The sequence below is a fragment of the Scylla paramamosain genome, chromosome 5 (assembly GCF_035594125.1).
Source record: "Scylla paramamosain isolate STU-SP2022 chromosome 5, ASM3559412v1, whole genome shotgun sequence".
In the NCBI taxonomy this organism is placed as follows: Eukaryota; Metazoa; Arthropoda; class Malacostraca; order Decapoda; family Portunidae; genus Scylla; species Scylla paramamosain.
The window spans coordinates 13,060,595-13,079,402 of record NC_087155.1 but is presented as its reverse complement, the minus strand read 5'-3'; the positions used below and the strand labels follow the sequence as shown (position 1 = coordinate 13,079,402).

Here is an 18,808-nt window from a genome sequence, read left to right as displayed (position 1 = left end):
TTAACTGTAAAGTTATTATGGAAATTTATTTATAATCATGTAATTTTGTAATTATGGAAATTTATTTGGTCGCAGAATATTCATATCGATCCCATTTCCGTGCTGACCAATCAGTAAGATAAGAAAGGCCTTGGCTGTAGTTTACTACATCACTTAACTGAAGAACTTCGGTGAGTGAAGGCTGCATATGCAAAACAGTCCCAACAAGTTTCAAAGCCAGGTATGTTTTCCTTGATATGGAAATATCTTAGCTAGAATCTTATTCTTGTAATGTGTTTGGAGGGTATCTCTTTATGTGGTACGTGTTTTAGTAAGTTTCTCATGAAATAAGGGACATGTGTAAGGCAATGAGACTGCCTTACATAAACAAGAATTTCACTTCATCACAGTAAAATAAAGAACCGTGATCGGTTAACCGTGTCCCTGTGATTACATAGGAGCGAAAGAGTTGACAGTGTAGTAACCGTCTACCACAGCAGCAGTAGAACGGTCAGAAGGAAACTTGAGATGAAGTTACACAGAGAAGGATAGAAGCCATATAAGGATAGTTTGGAAATCAAAGCTTTGTGTCAGAATCTATCAAAAGCAAAAGCTTTTGATATGTCTAAGCTAACAACAAAAGTTTCACCATAATCCTTAAAAGAGGATGACCAAGACACAGTAAGGAAAGCCAGAGGATCACCAGTAGAGCAGTCTCGACAGAACTCATACTGGCAGTCAGGTAGAAGGTTGTGAAGTGAAGGATGTTTAAGAATCTTTCCATTGAAGATAGATTAAAAAAAAATTTAGAGAGGCAGGGAATTAAAGCAATAGGACGGTAGTTTGAGGAATTAGAACGATCACCCTTTTAAGGAACAGACTGAATGTAGGCAAACTTCCAGTAAGTAGGAAAGGTAAATATTGATGGACAGAGTTGGAAGAGTTTGACTAGGCAAAATGTAAGCACACAGGCACAGTTTCAAAGAACAATAGGAAGAACCCCATCAGGTTCATACGCCTTCCGAAGGTTAAGGCCAGTAAGGGCATGAAAAACATCACTGCGAAGGATCTTAATGGGTAGCATGAAGTAGTCAGAGGGTAGAGGAGTGGGGAACAAGCCCTGAATCATCCAAGGTAGAGCTTTTAGCAAAGGTTTGAGGAAAGAGTTCAGCTTTAGAAATAGATGAGATGGCAGTGGTGACATCAGGTTGAAATAAAGGAGGGAAAAATGGAGAAGCAAAGTTATTGGAGACGTTTTTTAGCTAGGTGCCAGAAATCACAAGGGGAGTTAGATCTTGAAAGATTGTGACACTTTCTATATGAAGGACAGTCACTTGTTTAGGTCATGTTGATACAGGTTGGTATGGTTAGACAAAGCCTGTGTTAACTTGTACTGTACAGGCCAGGCATGATTACTTTTACATTTTTTTTTATGTATGTACATGTATAGACCTTATTTATCAATATGATATAAAACAATTTTGATATGTAAAAATATATTTTTAATATTTAAAAAAAACCCTCCCCCCAAAAAAAACACTTAAGCTGGGCTTTTTTAGTGTTTTTTTTTTTTTTGGTAGGATGGGTTTTTTGGGGGGATTTTTTTTTTTTTTTCTTTAATGACAACCCTGCCATCTTCGTTGCAGTAGGATCATATCTGGCATTATCTGAAAATTTTTCTAAATATGAATATTTATATTCATTTGACAATTTTGTCTTATAAACTGAATCAGATTCTTAAAGGCTTGAATTATTTTCACTACTATGATCATTATCTACAGATGACACTGAAGTTCCACTGAATTTTCCCAAAGGGAATGAAATAACGCATAAGGAGATATGTAATGATATAGTTCCAAGAAATATTCATAAAATATTTCATGTCCACTGGTGGGTCACACAGTGAACACAACAAAAATTGCTTATATTGCTATGTGACCCACCAATGGACGCAGGAAACGTGTTCCCACCAGTGGATCGCATCGCAGAAAGGTATATCTCGTATTCTTATTGCGGACGGTCCACCGGTGTCCACAGAGTTTACAGGTGCCAACGGACTTAGAACTCATATACTCGTATACCACGTGCCTCATCTCGCTATGATAGTTGTAGCTAAGCTATCATCATGCAAATTTTTGTTTTCACAGTTGCACTGTATGTGTTAAGAAATATATAAAATAGATTCGATGGAACAATACACACCATCTGATACCAGGTTTGAGGCTCAGTAAAATTGACTTCAAAATTATTATGATATACCAAAAGATAGATTAGAGAGATAGATCGAGGGCGGGCGTGGTATAGTGCTAGTGCGCACTGATGAGGTACGATGAGGCACACGAGCTCAAACGCTGGCCACGATGAGAGATTAGGAAAGGCACCTATTGGAGGTAACGGTTTCATATATATATATATATATATATATATATATATATATATATATATATATATATATATATATATATATATATATATATATATATATATATATATATATATATATAAACGAATTTTTTTTAAATAAAATAAAATATAGATCAATATTGTCCTCAGCACTGGAAAAGCTATGGTTCGCGCAGGCCCAAGTAGAAAGGTGAATTCCAGATAAAAGAAACTTCATGTACACGCCACCATCAAATCTATAACCTATGGTAGATGCAATGTGTGAATCATTGAAACCTGTTGAAGAACATTATCCATATCCCACCATTTTCTCTTGCAGACAGCTAATAGCTGGACCTAAATAATATATTTATGAGAATGATTAGTTATTCTTCGTTAACATGCCCCTAACGTTTCAATAAGCATCTAAAGATGTCATTGACAGTGAGCTACGGAGAAGTCCAAATTAGAAGACTTAAGGTTTTAAGGAAAACCATTATCATTGTGGCCAACTGATTATTTGCTTTAGAAGTCGGTACAGATGTATCCTTCTTGGTATTAGAGGTATTTAGGCATACTAGAATGAGTACCTAGAGCTTTTGAGTGAGCTCTTTACACGAGGATCTGCTATCTTTTTATTTTTTCAGATGACGAACGATATACCGTTTTTGCAGTTTCATCTGGATCTCAATATAGCCCTGGATAGTAATGTTAGTAATCGAAAATATGATGGAGCTACTGATCACATCATCCAGGGGCACTAGTATTGGTGACAGTCTCCAGATCACCTACAATTATAATCTGAGTTGATAACTTTCTTCTTTAACCATTATTTTGGCAGAAGAAACACCCACTTAATCTGAGAATACTGAGAAACTGTCGGTCAGTTTTTGACCTGCCTTCGAAATGAGAGCTTAAGAAGTTTTCTGAGACAAGCAATGACACTCTTCTGGACTTAAACAACCATATGTACCACCTTGGAAGACAGAAAAAATCCTATAACACGATCCATCAGAAGCATGAGATAGTAGTGAGAACCTATTGTATACTCGGACAGTGCCAACAGCTTCACCAAAAACCTAAGGAACTGAAGCTCAGTGAGTTGGATTGTTCTTCATCGCAGGTGTTTTACAGATATTGGATTTAGAAGCGAGGAAGAGTAAGCTCCAAACTCCCTTTCCCTGGTCTGCATTAGAAAGTTTTCTTGGTGTCTCATAGCGCAACAACACACACACACACACACACACACACACACACACACACACACACACACACACACACACACACACACACACGTCCTCGCCAAGTCTTTTCCGGGTGAAATTTTCACTTCGTGAAAAAAATTATATATATATATATATATATATATATATATATATATATATATATATATATATATATATATATATATATATATATATATATATATATATATATATATATATATATATATATATATATATGTAGATAGATAGATAGATAGATAGATAGATAGATAGATAGATAGATAGATAGATAGAGAGATAGATATATAGATATAGATATATACTCGTAGATATATATATATTGGAACACTGGCCCTAATACTCTCGAACGCAGCACACAAACTATCATTTATCAATTCATAATACACATGATGATTTACTGTAACATTTGCTGGCAGTATTATTAACTTCCCAACCCTATTCCCGAGAAATAACTCCACACCTGAGAAACAGGCTGTTTTTTTCTGCTCCACAGAGGTAACGAGGATCAAAGGGATCACTACTCTTGCAGCAATACACATTTTAATCGTTGCTTCATCATCTTACTCCACATCAAGCCAGACTCTTTACCACTGCTGGACAAATATTTCACAGCAAACTCGACTCTACGCTTCCCCTGTGCATGGGCTAGAAACAGTTTTCCTGCCGCCCGGTAACTCAGCCCACACAAGCTATGAGAATGAGGTTTCTTTCTCCCTTCTTTCTCCCTTCCCACTCCCTTTCTACAATGTTACTTCCCCGTCCACAAACATTTCGTGGTCTCCCGGAGCGAGGTTTGCAGACTGGCGTGTAAGCTGCGCCTGCATAACAGTGCCTGGCAACCCAGAGCCGCTCTAAAGGATCATTAACGCCGGTTGTTTCTGCAACTTCTTTAGTGTGATGCCTTGCATCCTTAAGGGCAACATCCCTTGAGATTGTATCTTTGGTTAGCTGTTTACCAGACATAATATGGAACACAATGGTGTTATCAAAGGAGCTCTTATCCTTGCTGCCAGTCTACCTCTGACCAACATTCCGCTGTCCCCCCGACACGCAATATGAAGTTTAGAGGGTGATAATATTCGCGATAGTATTGCCATAAAAAAAAAAAAAAGAGTGCACTTTAAATATCAAATCATCAGTCAATATGAATAGTACTCTGAATTGTTAAATGACAATTTGTGGGAGAACACAAGAGCCAAGTTATTCCAGTACAGTAAGTAAACACACTGCAAATCCCGCCTGAAACGCTACAAAAACAAAACCTTGTCGAGTCACTGCTAGCACGGCTGAGAGAACTGAAGAAACGATGGTGTACGAAATATTGAAGGTAAGCAAATTGTTCTATATATATATATATATATATATATATATATATATATATATATATATATATATATATATATATATATATATATATATATATATATATATATATATATATATTTTTTTTTTTTTTTTTTTTTTTTTTTTTTTTCTTCAGGGTGAATGCAGCTGTGTAAGAAAGAATATCACCTCGAAAACATTTGGTGGGCACTGTATGTGTGTATGTGTGTGTGTGTGTGTTAAAAGTCTAAAATACGGAAACTTTTTACAGAATTCTTCACGAACAGGATTACTATAAATCTCTATTCAAATTAATCAAAAGTGTGGAGTGCAAGATTTCGGAGGGGTTATTCAACGACTAACTATATCTACTGTCATTAACCAGAAGGGACTCGAAGAACGCATAATTCCGCCAACTGCTGATGGAAACTACATTAGAAACGTCAACGGGAAATCTGGAAGAAAGTTGGAAAAAAAATAGATGCTTTACAACTAAGTCTTCTTTACATCAAAGTCAAACTTCTTTCATGCCTAACGCAAAGTTTCCCACAATATAAAATTTTTAGTCAATATCATGAGACTTACGTACATTCATATTTTTCTTCAGCAGCCTAGAAACCCACAAAGATGACTGGGGAGTCCAAGGACACCAAAGAGAACTCCAGTGAATATGGAACAAAACTGCTTACTGAACAAGACGAGGCACTACAGAAAGATACATGGAATGAAACGACAGACAGTAAAATAAACAAGAAAGAAGTATACATAAAGAAATGCCAAGACAAGCAGTATTCCAATGCATTACCCAACATCACCAACTTCGAGGATATTCAGCAGCTGGTGGGGACGAAGGGTCGATGGAATCTGCTCCTCCTGCTTCTTTGTTCTTACAGTACGGCTCAGCTCTTCCTTGTTCCCGGACATTGCACTTTGCAAGATTTAAAAATTTATAATGGAGCATTGTGTGTATGTATGTGTGTGTGTGTGTGTGTGTGTGTGTGTGTGTGTGTGTGTGTGTGTGTGTGTGTGTGTGTGTGTGTATTGTATCGGATGTACTAAAATTCCGATGCACGGATGCGTTTCCGGATTCGGATATCAACTTTTTAAAATTGCTGATAGTGGTACGATGAGGATATGAAGGAAAGAAATTTGCGGATGCAGATGCGGATGTCTGATGACCATATAATCGCAGATACATTTTTTATTTTTTTAAGAAATTTTGTAGAGTATGTATGGCTATGCTGAGTAATATCCGCCTATTCTCATTCTCAAAGCGTGGATAAATCACGATGTTGATGCTGCTTATACTACCAAAGCGGATGCAGATGCAGGTATTGCATGCATTGCCAATGCAGATGTGGATGCGGATGTGGATTTTAAAAGTGCAGATAATCAGCGGAAGCGGATGCGGATATCCGATACATCTCTTGGTGTGTGTGTGTGTGTGTGTGTGTGTGTGTGTGTGTGTGTGTGTGTGTGTGTGTGTGTGTGTGTGTGTGTGTGTGTGTGTGTGTGTGTGTGCGCGCGCGCGCGCGCATGACTGAGAACTTCTGCACTGCCTGACATGATCACGAATAGTCTGATTAGACAGAAGCAAGTCCTGCAACTAACTACAGAATAGCCAGAAATATACTCATCAGTGTCCAAAATAGATACCATAGGCTCCTGCTTCACGAGTGATCCTTAGACCGAGAAGATCCGCTGACTCTTAATCTTTTTATTTACACACTCAACATAGTCTTCCAGACAGCTAATCCCTGTTCTTCATTCATACTTTTATTATCCCCTTCAACACTAAACATGCTTGGGTTGCCCTTTCGAAAAAAAAATGGAAAATTTGCATTTTATCTCTTGCTAAAACCAATTTCTATTAAGTTAGATGTTCTTCTCAAATACTTATTCTATTCAGGGATCATCATACGTATGTATGTATGTATAGCATGCAAGACGGAAGAAAAGTATGATGTAACAGATATCCTGTTGATAACTAATTGACTTTATAATACGAGTACATTGGAACACTAAAAGTGTATTAACATTTTCATGACCGTCAGGCTCCTTCGATACAGCGATGTACAAACTCTCGTACCAGTTTCTAGGCGCCACTCCTGACCACTGGTGTAGATTCGACTCCCTACTGCAGGCTAACTGGACTCAGGAGCAGATCGTCAGCTTCGCCATTCCTGTCGAGTGAGTGCACTGCCCAATTTGATTTATACTTTTTTTCTAAACCAAAGATCAATCGAGTGGAATACGAAGAGTTTTGTTTTCTGGCAATCTTTTGTTAGAAATACATTTTCAACATTGCTTTATTACGAAAAGCACCCTTTGCCAACCAGATTCCAGTATAGTGAATATAATCTGGAAACGAAGTGAAATTGCACAAGAATACACTTGGCAACCATAATCTAACTTACTAAGAGAACAATACAACAGCCATGTGAAAACTGCAGTCTCCTCTTGCAGAGGATATTTCCCTGTGGAACACCCCATATTGTGAAAAGAAATGCCCTTGAAGTTTTTTGAGGTTAGGAAGCCTTCTGTAGAAATTCACAAATGTTCCAGCAGCAAAGAGAGAGAAGCAGATTAGTATCGTCCTCAACATTCAAATATGTGTGCGTATACTTATTATCTACCTTTCTTTCATGAGATAGCTCCAAGGGAGGCTTGGGTAAATGATGATGGCAAACGATAGAGATAAATTGCTTAGGAGCTGCCTGAGTAAGTCAATTGGTCTTTTGCACTCTCCTTATTTTACTTTATTCTTATGATAAAGTAGAAAGGAATATACTGATTTTGGTTTTTCCTTTTTAGTAAGAAAGGCAAATATGAGTCATGCCTGATGTACGACCGAAACTACACGCGTGCGGTGGAGCTGGGCTACCAGGATGCCACTGCAGCCCTGCGGGACAACCCTGCTGTTGTGCCGTGCCACGCCAGGGACTTCAACCGTTCGCAATACCAATCTACTCTAACGACCGAGGTACAATACCATCGATTCCTCAATCGCAATTTTATGGCATATATTCCCAATCCAATAGCACCGTTTATATGTATTACACAATTTTTTTACAACCATGTAAGTATGAATACCACGGTGTCCTATTCCATTACGCTATATCCAAGTGTTTCATCTCTGGAGTGACAGTTTGATCTGGTATGTGAGAGGAGAGCCCTGTACTCGAGCCTAAATGGAGCCGTGCAGACAGGACCCATAATTGCTTGCATTGTTGTCGGGTACATCGCAGACCGGTAAGTGAATTATTTTGCATTACCCTTGTCATGTTATCGGCTGAGTTTACCCTGAAAAGGAACACATTTTCTTAGTGTCTCTCGTGTTCTGTTTTCCTTATAAACGTATCTTCCTTTTTAGTTATAATTTAGTACAAGGCTTATTTACTCATCCTATATCATGTAGTATGATTCACTTCATAATTTAAGTTCTTTATAAGTATGTATATGTAAGGGATACGTGCCTGGCTTTCGTATCTGAGTCAGTAGAATTTCAGAACGCAGGAGGCCCTGAGGGGAACGGAAGGGTGGCGTTCTCACGGGATAAATTTGGGCGTGGTCCTTGTGATTGAGCCGGTGTGTGGTGGTATTAGTGATGTGGTGGTATAACCCTGATATCCAGGATCAGGTTGATGAGCCTATTGTGGTACCAAGAGCTCTTGTGCACTGAAATTCGGTTGGTGAGTGGTGTCGGTGACCTAACTCTGAGGGGTAGCATCGAGGCTGAGAGGCAGCCATTTTGTGGTTGGGGTTGTGGTAGTGTTGTGGCGTTATTGGTGTATTTGGGGATGTTGTTACGGTGCTATAGGTGAACTATGGTGATGGAGGTGATGTCTTGTGAGGTTTGAGGAGGAGAAATACGGGAATAGTTGTTTGATGACGCAGTGGCGGCATCTGGGGAATTTCCTGCAGCTGGGGAAAATATTCCATGGAGGAGTAAAATGGTTTCAATGCTTTTTGAAGTGACGGTAATGTCATATATTTGTGTGTATAACCTTTGAGCAGTAAGGGAGGCGATATAAGAGCCTGAGTAAAAGGGAAATGTGTGATAATTGAGTTTGGGAATTATCCTGTGTTGGTCTAGGGTAGAAATTTGTTCCCTAATTTCCTTTAATGTGTACTATCTTAATTTATTTGCAAGTCAATAATATTATTAATATATTCTGTTATTATATAGAATAACCGTGTCTCCTATCCCATCACTGATCTGATATTGAGGTGATTCCTGACGTGCTGTGCCAAGGTAATGGTTTTGAGAGAGGGTTTAATAGCTGACGATTTTGGATAGATAGGGTAGGTATTCGATGCCTTTAAAAATCCAGACCTTTAAAATTTTCTGGGATCAGTTAACGTTCACTTTCTTGGAAAGATAACCGGGATCGTGACACCCTTCATGAAAGTACCATCAGTGAATTGGGATCAACTGAAACGTTCGTGAGTTTATTCCTGTTTGTACCTTCATCAGTCTTAAGTCACTTCCATATCAACGACAACTACCACGTGCATGTTAACTTTCTATTTTGAAGATTTTAAGAATATGTATGAACTACACAGCTTTGTTTCACCAGTAATCCAGATGAAACAAGAAATAATGGGTTCAAGCTTGAAAAAGTTAGACTTAAAAAAGAGATGAGAAAAAAATGGTTCTTAGTTAGAGTGGTATATGAATGGAACAGACTTAATAGTCTGGTTGTTAGAGCTGAGTCATTAGGGAGCTTTAAAAGAAGATAAGGCAAATTTATGGATGAGAATGACGGATGGAAACAGGTAGGTAAGTTTCAAACAGGGACTCCCACGGGTAGGCCTGATAGCTTCTTGCAGCTTCCCTTATTATTATTTTTTCTTTTTGTTCTTATGTTCATCTCATTTCCACACTTATCATTATCTCCTTCAACGGATAACAGGTATGGGCGACGCAAGGTGATGTTGTGCTGCTCTGTGGTATCTATTTTGTCGGGGCTCGTAGCCGCCTTATCTCCCCTCGTGGAAGTGTACATCTTTCTCATGGTGGTCACACTGACAGGAGTAACAGGCCTCTATATATCTAGCTTCACTCTCCGTAAGTCAAACTATATTAATGTTTTATTACATTATTATAGTATAGTCCCTCAAAGCAATATATTTGTTTACTATAAAATATACTTTCTTTGTTATATCTGCGCTGTTCGTATTGTTTCACAAAGAAAGAATCGGTGAAGCTATCACGTACTTTCTTTTTCCCATACGCCAGGAATTCCTTGATTTTTTTTTTTTTTTTTTTTATGTAAGACGGTCCCTGACCAAGGGAAACAAAAAAGAGAAGAAAAAAATCCCACTGAGGTGCCAGTCCTAAGAGAGATCTTAAGAGACTCATTGAAAATTGAAGGATAAGTGTCTTGGAACCTCCCTCTTGAAAGAGTTCAAGACATAGAAAGGAGGAAATACAAAAAACAGGCTGGAAGTTCCAGAGTTTACCAGAGAAAAGGATGAATGACTGAGAATACTGGTTAACTCTTGCATTAGAGAGGTGGACAGAATAGGGAAGAGAAAAATAGGGAAGAGAAAGAAAAAGAATGTGCAGCGAGGCCGCAGGAGGAGGGGAGGCATGCAGTTAGTATGAAAATAGCGGTAGAAAATAGCAATAGATGCAGCATTGCGGCGATGAGAAATAGGCTGAAGACAATCAGTTAGAGTGGAGGAGTTGATAAGACGAAAAGCTTTTGATTCCACCCTGCCTAAAAAAGCGGTATGAGTGGAACACACCGTCCCCCATACATGTGAAGCATACTCTATACATCGGCGGATAAGGCCCCTGTACAGAGTTAGCAACTGGGGGAAAAACTGGCAGAGACGACTCCGAACGCCTAACTTCATAGATGAGAGATGAGATGTGAAGTTTTCAGTTTAGATTATAAGTGAAGGACAGACCGTGGATGTTCAGTGTAGTAAAGGGAGACAGCTGAGTGTCATTGAAGAAGAGGAGATAGTTGTCTGTTAGGTTGTGTAGAGGCATTGAACAATACTAAGTTTGCTCTACCCTAATCAGATTTTAGAGAGATCAGAAGTCAGTCGTTTTGTGGCTTCCCTGCGTGAATCGTTTCCTTCCTGAAGAGTTGGGCGTTAATAAAAAGACGTGGAAAAGTGCAGGGTGGTATCATCAGCGTAGGAGTGAATAGGACAAGAAGTTTGGTTGAGAAGATCATTAATGAATAATAGGAAGAGAGTGGGTAACAAGACAGAACCCTGAGGAACACCACTGTTAATAGATTTAGGAAAAGAACAGTGACCGTCTACCACAGCAGCAATAGAACGGTCAGAAAGGAAACTTAAGTTACAGAGAGAAGGACAGAAGCCGTAGGAGGGTAGTTTGGAAATCAAAGCTTTGTACCAGACTCTATTAAAAGCTTTTGATATGCCTAAGCCAACAGCAAAAGTTTCACCAAAATCTCTAAAAGAGGATGACCAAGACTCAGTAAGGAAAACCAGATCACCAGTAGAGCGGCCTTGATGGAACCCACGCTGACGATTAGATAGAAAGTTGTAAAGTGATAGATGCTTAAAAATCTTCCTGTTGAGAATAAATTCAAAAACTTTAGATGGGCAGGATATTAATGCAATAGAATGGTAGTTTGAGGGATTAGAACGGTCATCCTTTTCAGAAACAAGCTGAATGTAGTCAAACTTTCAGCAAGTAGGAAAGGTAGATGTTGATATACAGAGTTGAAAGAGTTTGACTAGGCAAGGTGCAAGCATGGAGGCACAGTTTCGGAGAACAATAGGAGGGACCCCATCAGGTCCATGAGGCTTCCAAGGGTTTAGGCCAGCGAGGGCATAGAAAACATCACTGCGAAAGATTTTAATGGGTAGCATAAAGTACTCAGAGGGTGGAGGAGAGGGAAAAAACAGACCCTGAATCATCCAAGGTGGAGTTTTCAGTAAAGGTTTGAACTAAGAGTTCAGCTTTAGAAATAAATGAGATGGCAATGATGCCATCAGGATGAAATAAAGGTGGGAAAGATGAAAAAGCAAAATTATTGGATGTTTTTGGTTAGGTGCCAGAAGTCACGAGGGGAGTTAGATCTTGAAATATTTAGACACTATTAATGAAAAGTTTTTGGCTAGTTGAAGAACAGACTTGGTATGATTCCGGCCAGAAATATAAGGCTCTCTATCATGTATAGCACGAGAACAGGCTGTGTTAAACTGGCAGATGAAATTTAACTCACCGTCAAAACGAGTTCAGTTGACAGCCTACTATCTCTGATGTAACGTAAGATGAACAACATCAATGTTGAATCACAGTAAATTGATTCAACCATTGAACTATTTAATACCAGAGTTTGAAAAGATCCATGACACATACAGATAATAGTTATAAATGATAATAGTTATAAATATTGCCTTCACTTGTTTGTACATCAGTGATGGAAACGTGCGGACGCAAGGAGAGATCGAGCATAGGTGTTCTTTTTGTGATCCCGTGGTCGCTGGGGTACATGATAGTGCCGGGCATTGCCTACCTGATCAGACCCTGGAAATGGCTGCTTGTCGCCCTCTCTCTCCCGTCACTTCCGCTGTTACTTAATTTCTGGTAAGTACTCGTCATTCCACGTGCGAAAGAAAAAATACCTTACACACAGTCGGTCTTCATAAAAGAACGCAAAGTTAGATACTGATTATGTAGCTGCCATTAATACCAACACCAACTTCCACAAGCATCCAAAATTTGTGTGTGGTCTTATGAACTCCCTTTCCTCATTCACAGGCTTCTGCCGGAGTCACCCCGTTGGCTCATCCTGCAAGGAAAACACAAGGAAGCGCTCAAGGTCCTTAAGTCTGCTGCCATGGTCAATGGCAAGACGCTACCATCAGAAGAAAGGCTACTGGCCACCATGCAACTGTTGCAGACCAAAGTAAGGCTCTAAGCACTTCACTTTATGCGTATATGTATATATATATATATATATATATATATATATATATATATATATATATATATATATATATATATATATATATATATATATATATATATATATATATATATATATATATAATTTCACGTAGAGCTTACTGGATGGGTTTCAAGCGTTCATAACTTTGGCCTTTAAGTATTATTTCTTATATTTTCAAACTCACAGTCCAATAAGTATTTTTTCCTTAATGAACAAATCTACTGTAGGTATCCGCTGAGGGGAAGGCATCAGTGCCGAAGGAGAGTGTGGCAAAAAGCAAGCGCAGGCCTGCAGCGGACCGCGTGGTGGAAGTGGTGAAGGAATACTTGGTTATAGTGATGGTAAAGGAGCTGCGTGGACGAGCTTTCATCGTCTTTTTCTGTTGGTTTGCTTCCTCCCTAGTCTACTATGCCATCTCTCTCAACGCCACCAATATTAGGTAGTACTAATTATCCGCAGTATACAGACTTAAAACAACTTTTATCGTCAGCAATCCATTATGCAGTCGATGTTTTTTTTTTCCACAAAGATATCAAGTGCTGTTCCACTAAATATGCATTCACGAATATATACATAACAAGAAATTAACTAAAGACACAATGTGTATTTCAAGTCATGTCATTTTCATTCTTCGTTTCTCTTTACTCTTTCTTTAATCTCCTTTCTCTGTCACACTGCAGTCTCAATCGTGTGTCACGGTACACCACCAGAATTTTTGTTCTCTTTCCCTTTACGTTACATTGTTTCCGCATTCATCGCTCACCTTGCCTTAGTCTTGTCTCTCAACCCTCAGCGCGGACCCTTACCTCTACATCTTCCTGGGAGGTCTGCTAGAGCTGCCCTCTTATCTCCTGCTGTGGCCTCTCACAGCTTGCCTAGGACGAGTCAAGGCCCTACTGCTGTTGTATCTGCTGTGTGCCATCGCCATCCTCATACTCGCGCTTTTAATGTTCTTCTACCCTACTGGTATGTAGGACCTGTATATCTCAAGTGTATATATTTAGGATGGAAACAATACATTATATTTTACGTAATTTAAAGCAACGTTCAAAATTTCAGCCTTTTAGACCTTCACATCTTTCCTTTATTCATAGTAAATAACATTTTACATATAATCTCATGTCCATTATCCGTCTTTAGAATCGTGCAAATAGGAAAACATCAATGTGACGCTTCAGGTGTTGGCCAGTAACACGTTCCGCCCATCCACTTCACAGCTCCTATCGGGATACTGATGCTCTTCTCATTAAGCGGGAAGGTGGCCATCACGATGGGTTTCCACTTGCTTTGGGTGTTCACAGTGGAGCTGTTTCCCACCAATTACCGCTCCCTCGCTACCTCACAGGCCAGCCTCTGCGCCAGGATAGGAGGCGTCTTCTCTCCCTACATCATTGACTTAGTGGTGAGGTTGAATCGATTGGCCTTTAATGTCTTCCGTAATATCAATTTATAGTTGCGTCATAAATATTGGTGTGTTGTCAGGTAGTGCACTGGTCAGACAATTCAGACTACAAAACTACTCTCCTGGATTCTATTTCACCTACTTGATGGAGTTAATTTGTACCTACGTATTATAGCCCATAGCCCTGCTTAACCAACACGGAAAGAGTGCACACCAGAACCTGGGAATTATGATTTGGTTGTCCAACAGAAACAGTAAACTAGCGATTCTGCCCTCCAGTATGTGTGTGTGTGTGTGTGTGTGTGTGTGCGCTGTTTCCTTGCCATACAACACAACATGGTATTCTTCTTTAATTATCTTTAACTTTTATTAGAAAGTATCATTACTGTGTAGGAAATGGCTAACCATAATAGCAAGACCATTTCCTGACTTGGTGATCAAAAAATTTGTTTGTAAATTTTTTAGTAAAAAAAAACCTTACTTAAAATAAAAGATCAGCCTCTACTGTGTAAATATTAAACGTTCTCATAAATAGGATGTGATCCTCGAAATGAAAACGTAGTGGCCAGCTTATCAAAATAATTGACCATCATTGTTGTGAGAGAGAGAGAGAGAGAGAGAGAGAGAGAGAGAGAGAGAGAGAGAGAGAGATTCCTTACTTATTTAATTTCAGGGAGAAGTAATAGTGTGGGCGCCGTCCGCTGTGTTCTGCGCCTTGTCCCTGCTTGCCGCCGGCCTCACCATCTTTCTCCCTGAAACAAGAGGACACAATCTGTTGGATGTAAATACTTTTCACAGCACTCAGACAGTAAAGACCTCTCAGCGTATTCATATCAGACATTAAGTGCTGATTGAAGTTCTAAGAAAAGTCTTGAAGCGTTTATATGAAATACAACTTCATTACTTCATAAAAGAAAAACATTTCAGTGTACTATCAGACACCACCAACAACAGAGCATCGTATGGATTAATTATGAGGATAACTGAGTGGAGAATAGGACGTGGCGACTTGTTAAGGTTTGAATAAGTACATTGTTTCAGGGAAAGACTGTGACCAAGACTGAAGATGAACAGAAAAATAAATAAATAAACCTACGTATAGTTTGCTCCGACGAAACAGCATGCAGTCTTACTAAATAAATAAATAAAGAAGGCATTAAGTAAAATGTGACCAGCCTCCTTATTGTAACTTATACACATGTTTTTATTTACCAGCGAGAACTCCATGCTGTGAAAGTGACTAGGGAATAAACTAAGGTATACAAAGTTGTGACCTCACCATCCCGTCCAAATAGAGATGTTTTGTAACCCTTCCCTTTGTGTGTGTGTGTGTGTTTGTGTGTGTGTGTCGTTCCTTACCATATCAGATTGCTGCACTTCGTGAGTGCAACCTATGTTGGGAATTTATGAAGTGAAACATTATTTAAAACTTGCTTGTATACCGGGTCACGCGTCACAGCAGCCGGATCATGTGATGTACGACGACGTTTATAGGAACGTTACAAGATTATGGAAATAAAAATAAGTAAATAGATTATTATCATGAAAATATAAACAAGTAAATAGATAAAAGGCTATAGCTAAAACTTTATCCAGTTACAATAAAAAAAAGTTCTCATATAATTATAAAAAGATTGTTGTGGAACAACAACAACAACAACAACAACAACAACAACAACAACAACAACAACAACAACAACAACAACAACAACAACAACAACAACAACAACAACAACAACAACAACAACAACAACAACAACAACAACAACAACAACAACAACAACAACAACAACAACAACAACAACAACAACAACAACAACAACAACAACAACAACAACAACAACAACAACAACAACAACAACAACAACAACAACAACAACAACAACAACAACAACAACAACAACAACAACAACAACAACAACAACAACGTGTGTGTGTGTGTGTGTGTGTGCGCACGTTTGACTAAAGCGTCAAGTTTCAATCATCCAGTCAGTGGGATGGGTCACAACGAGGACACAAGCCTAAGTACGTATATGCTATAACATTACGGTCTTGAAATTTGAGTCAACACATTAAGGAGCTTGAGACTAAGGAGAACTTTTAACACATTATAACCGATCCGTACCTCTACACCTGTTAAAGCACCGGAAGTGTGCAATACCCGGCGTCATTGTGTTGACGGGAAGAGATAATGCCTTGATCTTCAGACTAACTCTCTCCTGTATGTCCTGCATCGTTTGTTGCCACCCATTACTAAACATATTGCGCTGGAAGGTAGATCTCAAGGCGAATATGAGGAAGCTAAGGCTGATGTTCAAGAATAAGATTAGAGGATGAGAAAAACAGTGTCGATGATTTTGTTTTCTTTCAAGGACATTATTTTATCGTCTAAATCAGAGTAGATAAATCAAAAGAACAGCCAATGGATGGAGTGATTCTGGCAAACGAAAAATTGTCTCCAATTATACAGCTGCTTGTCGAATGTGTGTGTGTGTGTGTGTGTGTGTGTGTGTGTATGTGTGTGTGTGTGTGCAGTTATCACGCGCGCGCGCTATATATATATATATATATATATATATATATATATATATATATATATATATATATATATATATATATATATATATATATATATATATATATATATATATATATATATATATATATATATATATATATATATATATATATATATATATATATATATATATATATATATATATATATATATATATATATATATATATATATATATATATATATATATATATATATATATATATATATATATATATATATATATATATATATATATATATATATATATATATATATATATATATATATATAATTAGTTGTTTATTATTAATTTATATATTATTGATTATTTTATTATTTATTTTTGTCTATTTCTATCTTGTCCATTTTTATTTTATTTCACTATGATTATGATTATTGGTTGATTTATTAATCATTATTATTATCTTTCTTTACGTGACTTCTGATATGGTACTAGTTTAAGGCGGATGGGCTGTCCCGAGTCTGCCTTTGCATCTACGGATATCCCAATCATCTCTGACACCTGTCTGTATCTATGGATGAAGGTATTGAGAGAGAGAGAGAGAGAGAGAGAGAGAGAGAGAGAGAGAGAGAGAGAGTCTCCTACGACGTATTCCCACACCATGGCACGGGAACGTTCGTTAAGGCTAGTCTACACTATCAGTGGAAACCTGTGGTTCTGGAGCACGGTAACGGCAAGTACCCTGAAAATTATAGTGTATGTAGATTGAACCACTGAATCACTGAAGCACCATCCCTGAACGAGACAGTTCATGAGCGAGCTATATATTCTAGCTTGGCCACCTGAGAGCTACTTCCCGGGCAGTGTTAAAAGATGTACGTAAACGTATGCATTGAAGAAGACATTTATCTTCATTCCAGATATTACGATATATGGTTTATACAATGAGAAAATGGCAGGCAGATGATAGCTATGGAGCATACGGCCTGCAAATTCATGAAATGTACCAGGTACTTATATACGATTTACCGTATTATTCCACAGAATTGACAATGACCCACGCTATCTGGAACAAATGTTCACCGGTACCTTTGTTTTCGTCTATGAGCAACTGTTTCATCCATGTTTTTCGTCTGCATTTCTTCCTTTTTATGATTTTTATGAACGCAGCTAGAACACATAACAAAGCCGCTTTGGGGCGCCTGTCACATACTGTAGCCATCACTCAACCAACACAGCCAGTAGCTACCCGCACACTGGATACGGGAAAACGTAGGGTAGTCAGTACAGTGTGAACTGCCAAACTACTGGTCGGTGGTCTCTGACATGCCCCTCCACCATTCCTCGAAACTGATGAGTTGCGTGTTCGAGTACCATAATTGTAGACAGGCCTTTAGTCTCTATTCAACCCTAGACTGGCCGGAACCATAGATCATATGAATTAAATTCACCTCATCATTCAATTGTAATTTTTTTGGACTCTGTCAACCCTTCAGGCAATAGAGTCCAGCCACACGGATACAAATAAAATCTAGGGCAACATCATTAATAAGCTGAATTCTTGTTGTAAATCCTTCTCACTAATTAGGGCGTCTGGACATTCCAGCATATCCGGGAATTAACAGGCTGACATGCTGACTCTGTCTGTTGCAGAGCTCGAGGGAGCGTGGAACCTCCGTCGGGATCTGCAGTCATGTCTCTCAGTTGTTGAATCATCAGTAAAACTCCTGTGGCAGAGAAACTGAGACAACCGTCACCTACTCACAATAAAATCCATCCTGTGCGAGTGGGCCTCCTCCAATCGCCCCACAAGGCGGGAGGAGGTGGCCCTCGCATGCCTCAGGATGGGCTGCACCTTCTCTACACATATGCTCCCATACATGGCCGACTCTTCCCCACCACGATGTACTACCTGTAACGTTACCCTCTCTATCGAGCACATCCCGCTTAACTGTGTGCGTTATCAGGAGGAAAAGGCGGCCCTGGCAGCTTCCTGCCGGGGCCGCGC

General features: G+C 38.7%; 1 protein-coding gene and 1 long non-coding RNA gene across 2 annotated transcripts; one reads left to right on the top strand and one right to left on the bottom strand.

The window, feature by feature from the left end:
- Nucleotides 1-151: 151 nt before the first annotated feature.
- On the top strand, nt 152-15,571 carry LOC135100307 (organic cation transporter protein-like). Its single transcript, XM_064003149.1, has 8 exons — nt 152-220; nt 9,848-10,002; nt 12,345-12,513; nt 12,688-12,835; nt 13,105-13,218; nt 13,671-13,843; nt 14,095-14,279; nt 14,953-15,571. The coding sequence occupies exons 2-7, from the start codon at nt 9,867-9,869 to the stop codon at nt 14,270-14,272; spliced, it is 918 nt and encodes a 305-aa protein (XP_063859219.1). The 5' UTR covers nt 152-220; nt 9,848-9,866; the 3' UTR covers nt 14,273-14,279; nt 14,953-15,571.
- On the bottom strand, nt 14,125-18,030 carry LOC135100308 (uncharacterized). Its single transcript, XR_010268599.1, has 3 exons — nt 17,890-18,030; nt 14,939-15,031; nt 14,125-14,260 (listed from the first exon to the last, which is right to left on the bottom strand). It is a non-coding gene; the product is annotated as an uncharacterized LOC135100308 (long non-coding RNA).
- Nucleotides 18,031-18,808: the final 778 nt, after the last annotated feature.

Excerpts from the sequence above, each read along its gene's own strand:
- LOC135100307 (XM_064003149.1), top strand. The coding sequence starts at position 9,867 with ATGTTGTGCTGCTCTGTGGTATCTATTTTGTCGGGGCTCGTAGCCGCC. Across the intron at positions 12,514-12,687 it reads CCGCTGTTACTTAATTTCTG|GCTTCTGCCGGAGTCACCCC; the intron begins GTAAGTACTCGT and ends CCTCATTCACAG. Across the intron at positions 13,844-14,094 it reads AATGTTCTTCTACCCTACTG|CTCCTATCGGGATACTGATG; the intron begins GTATGTAGGACC and ends TCCACTTCACAG.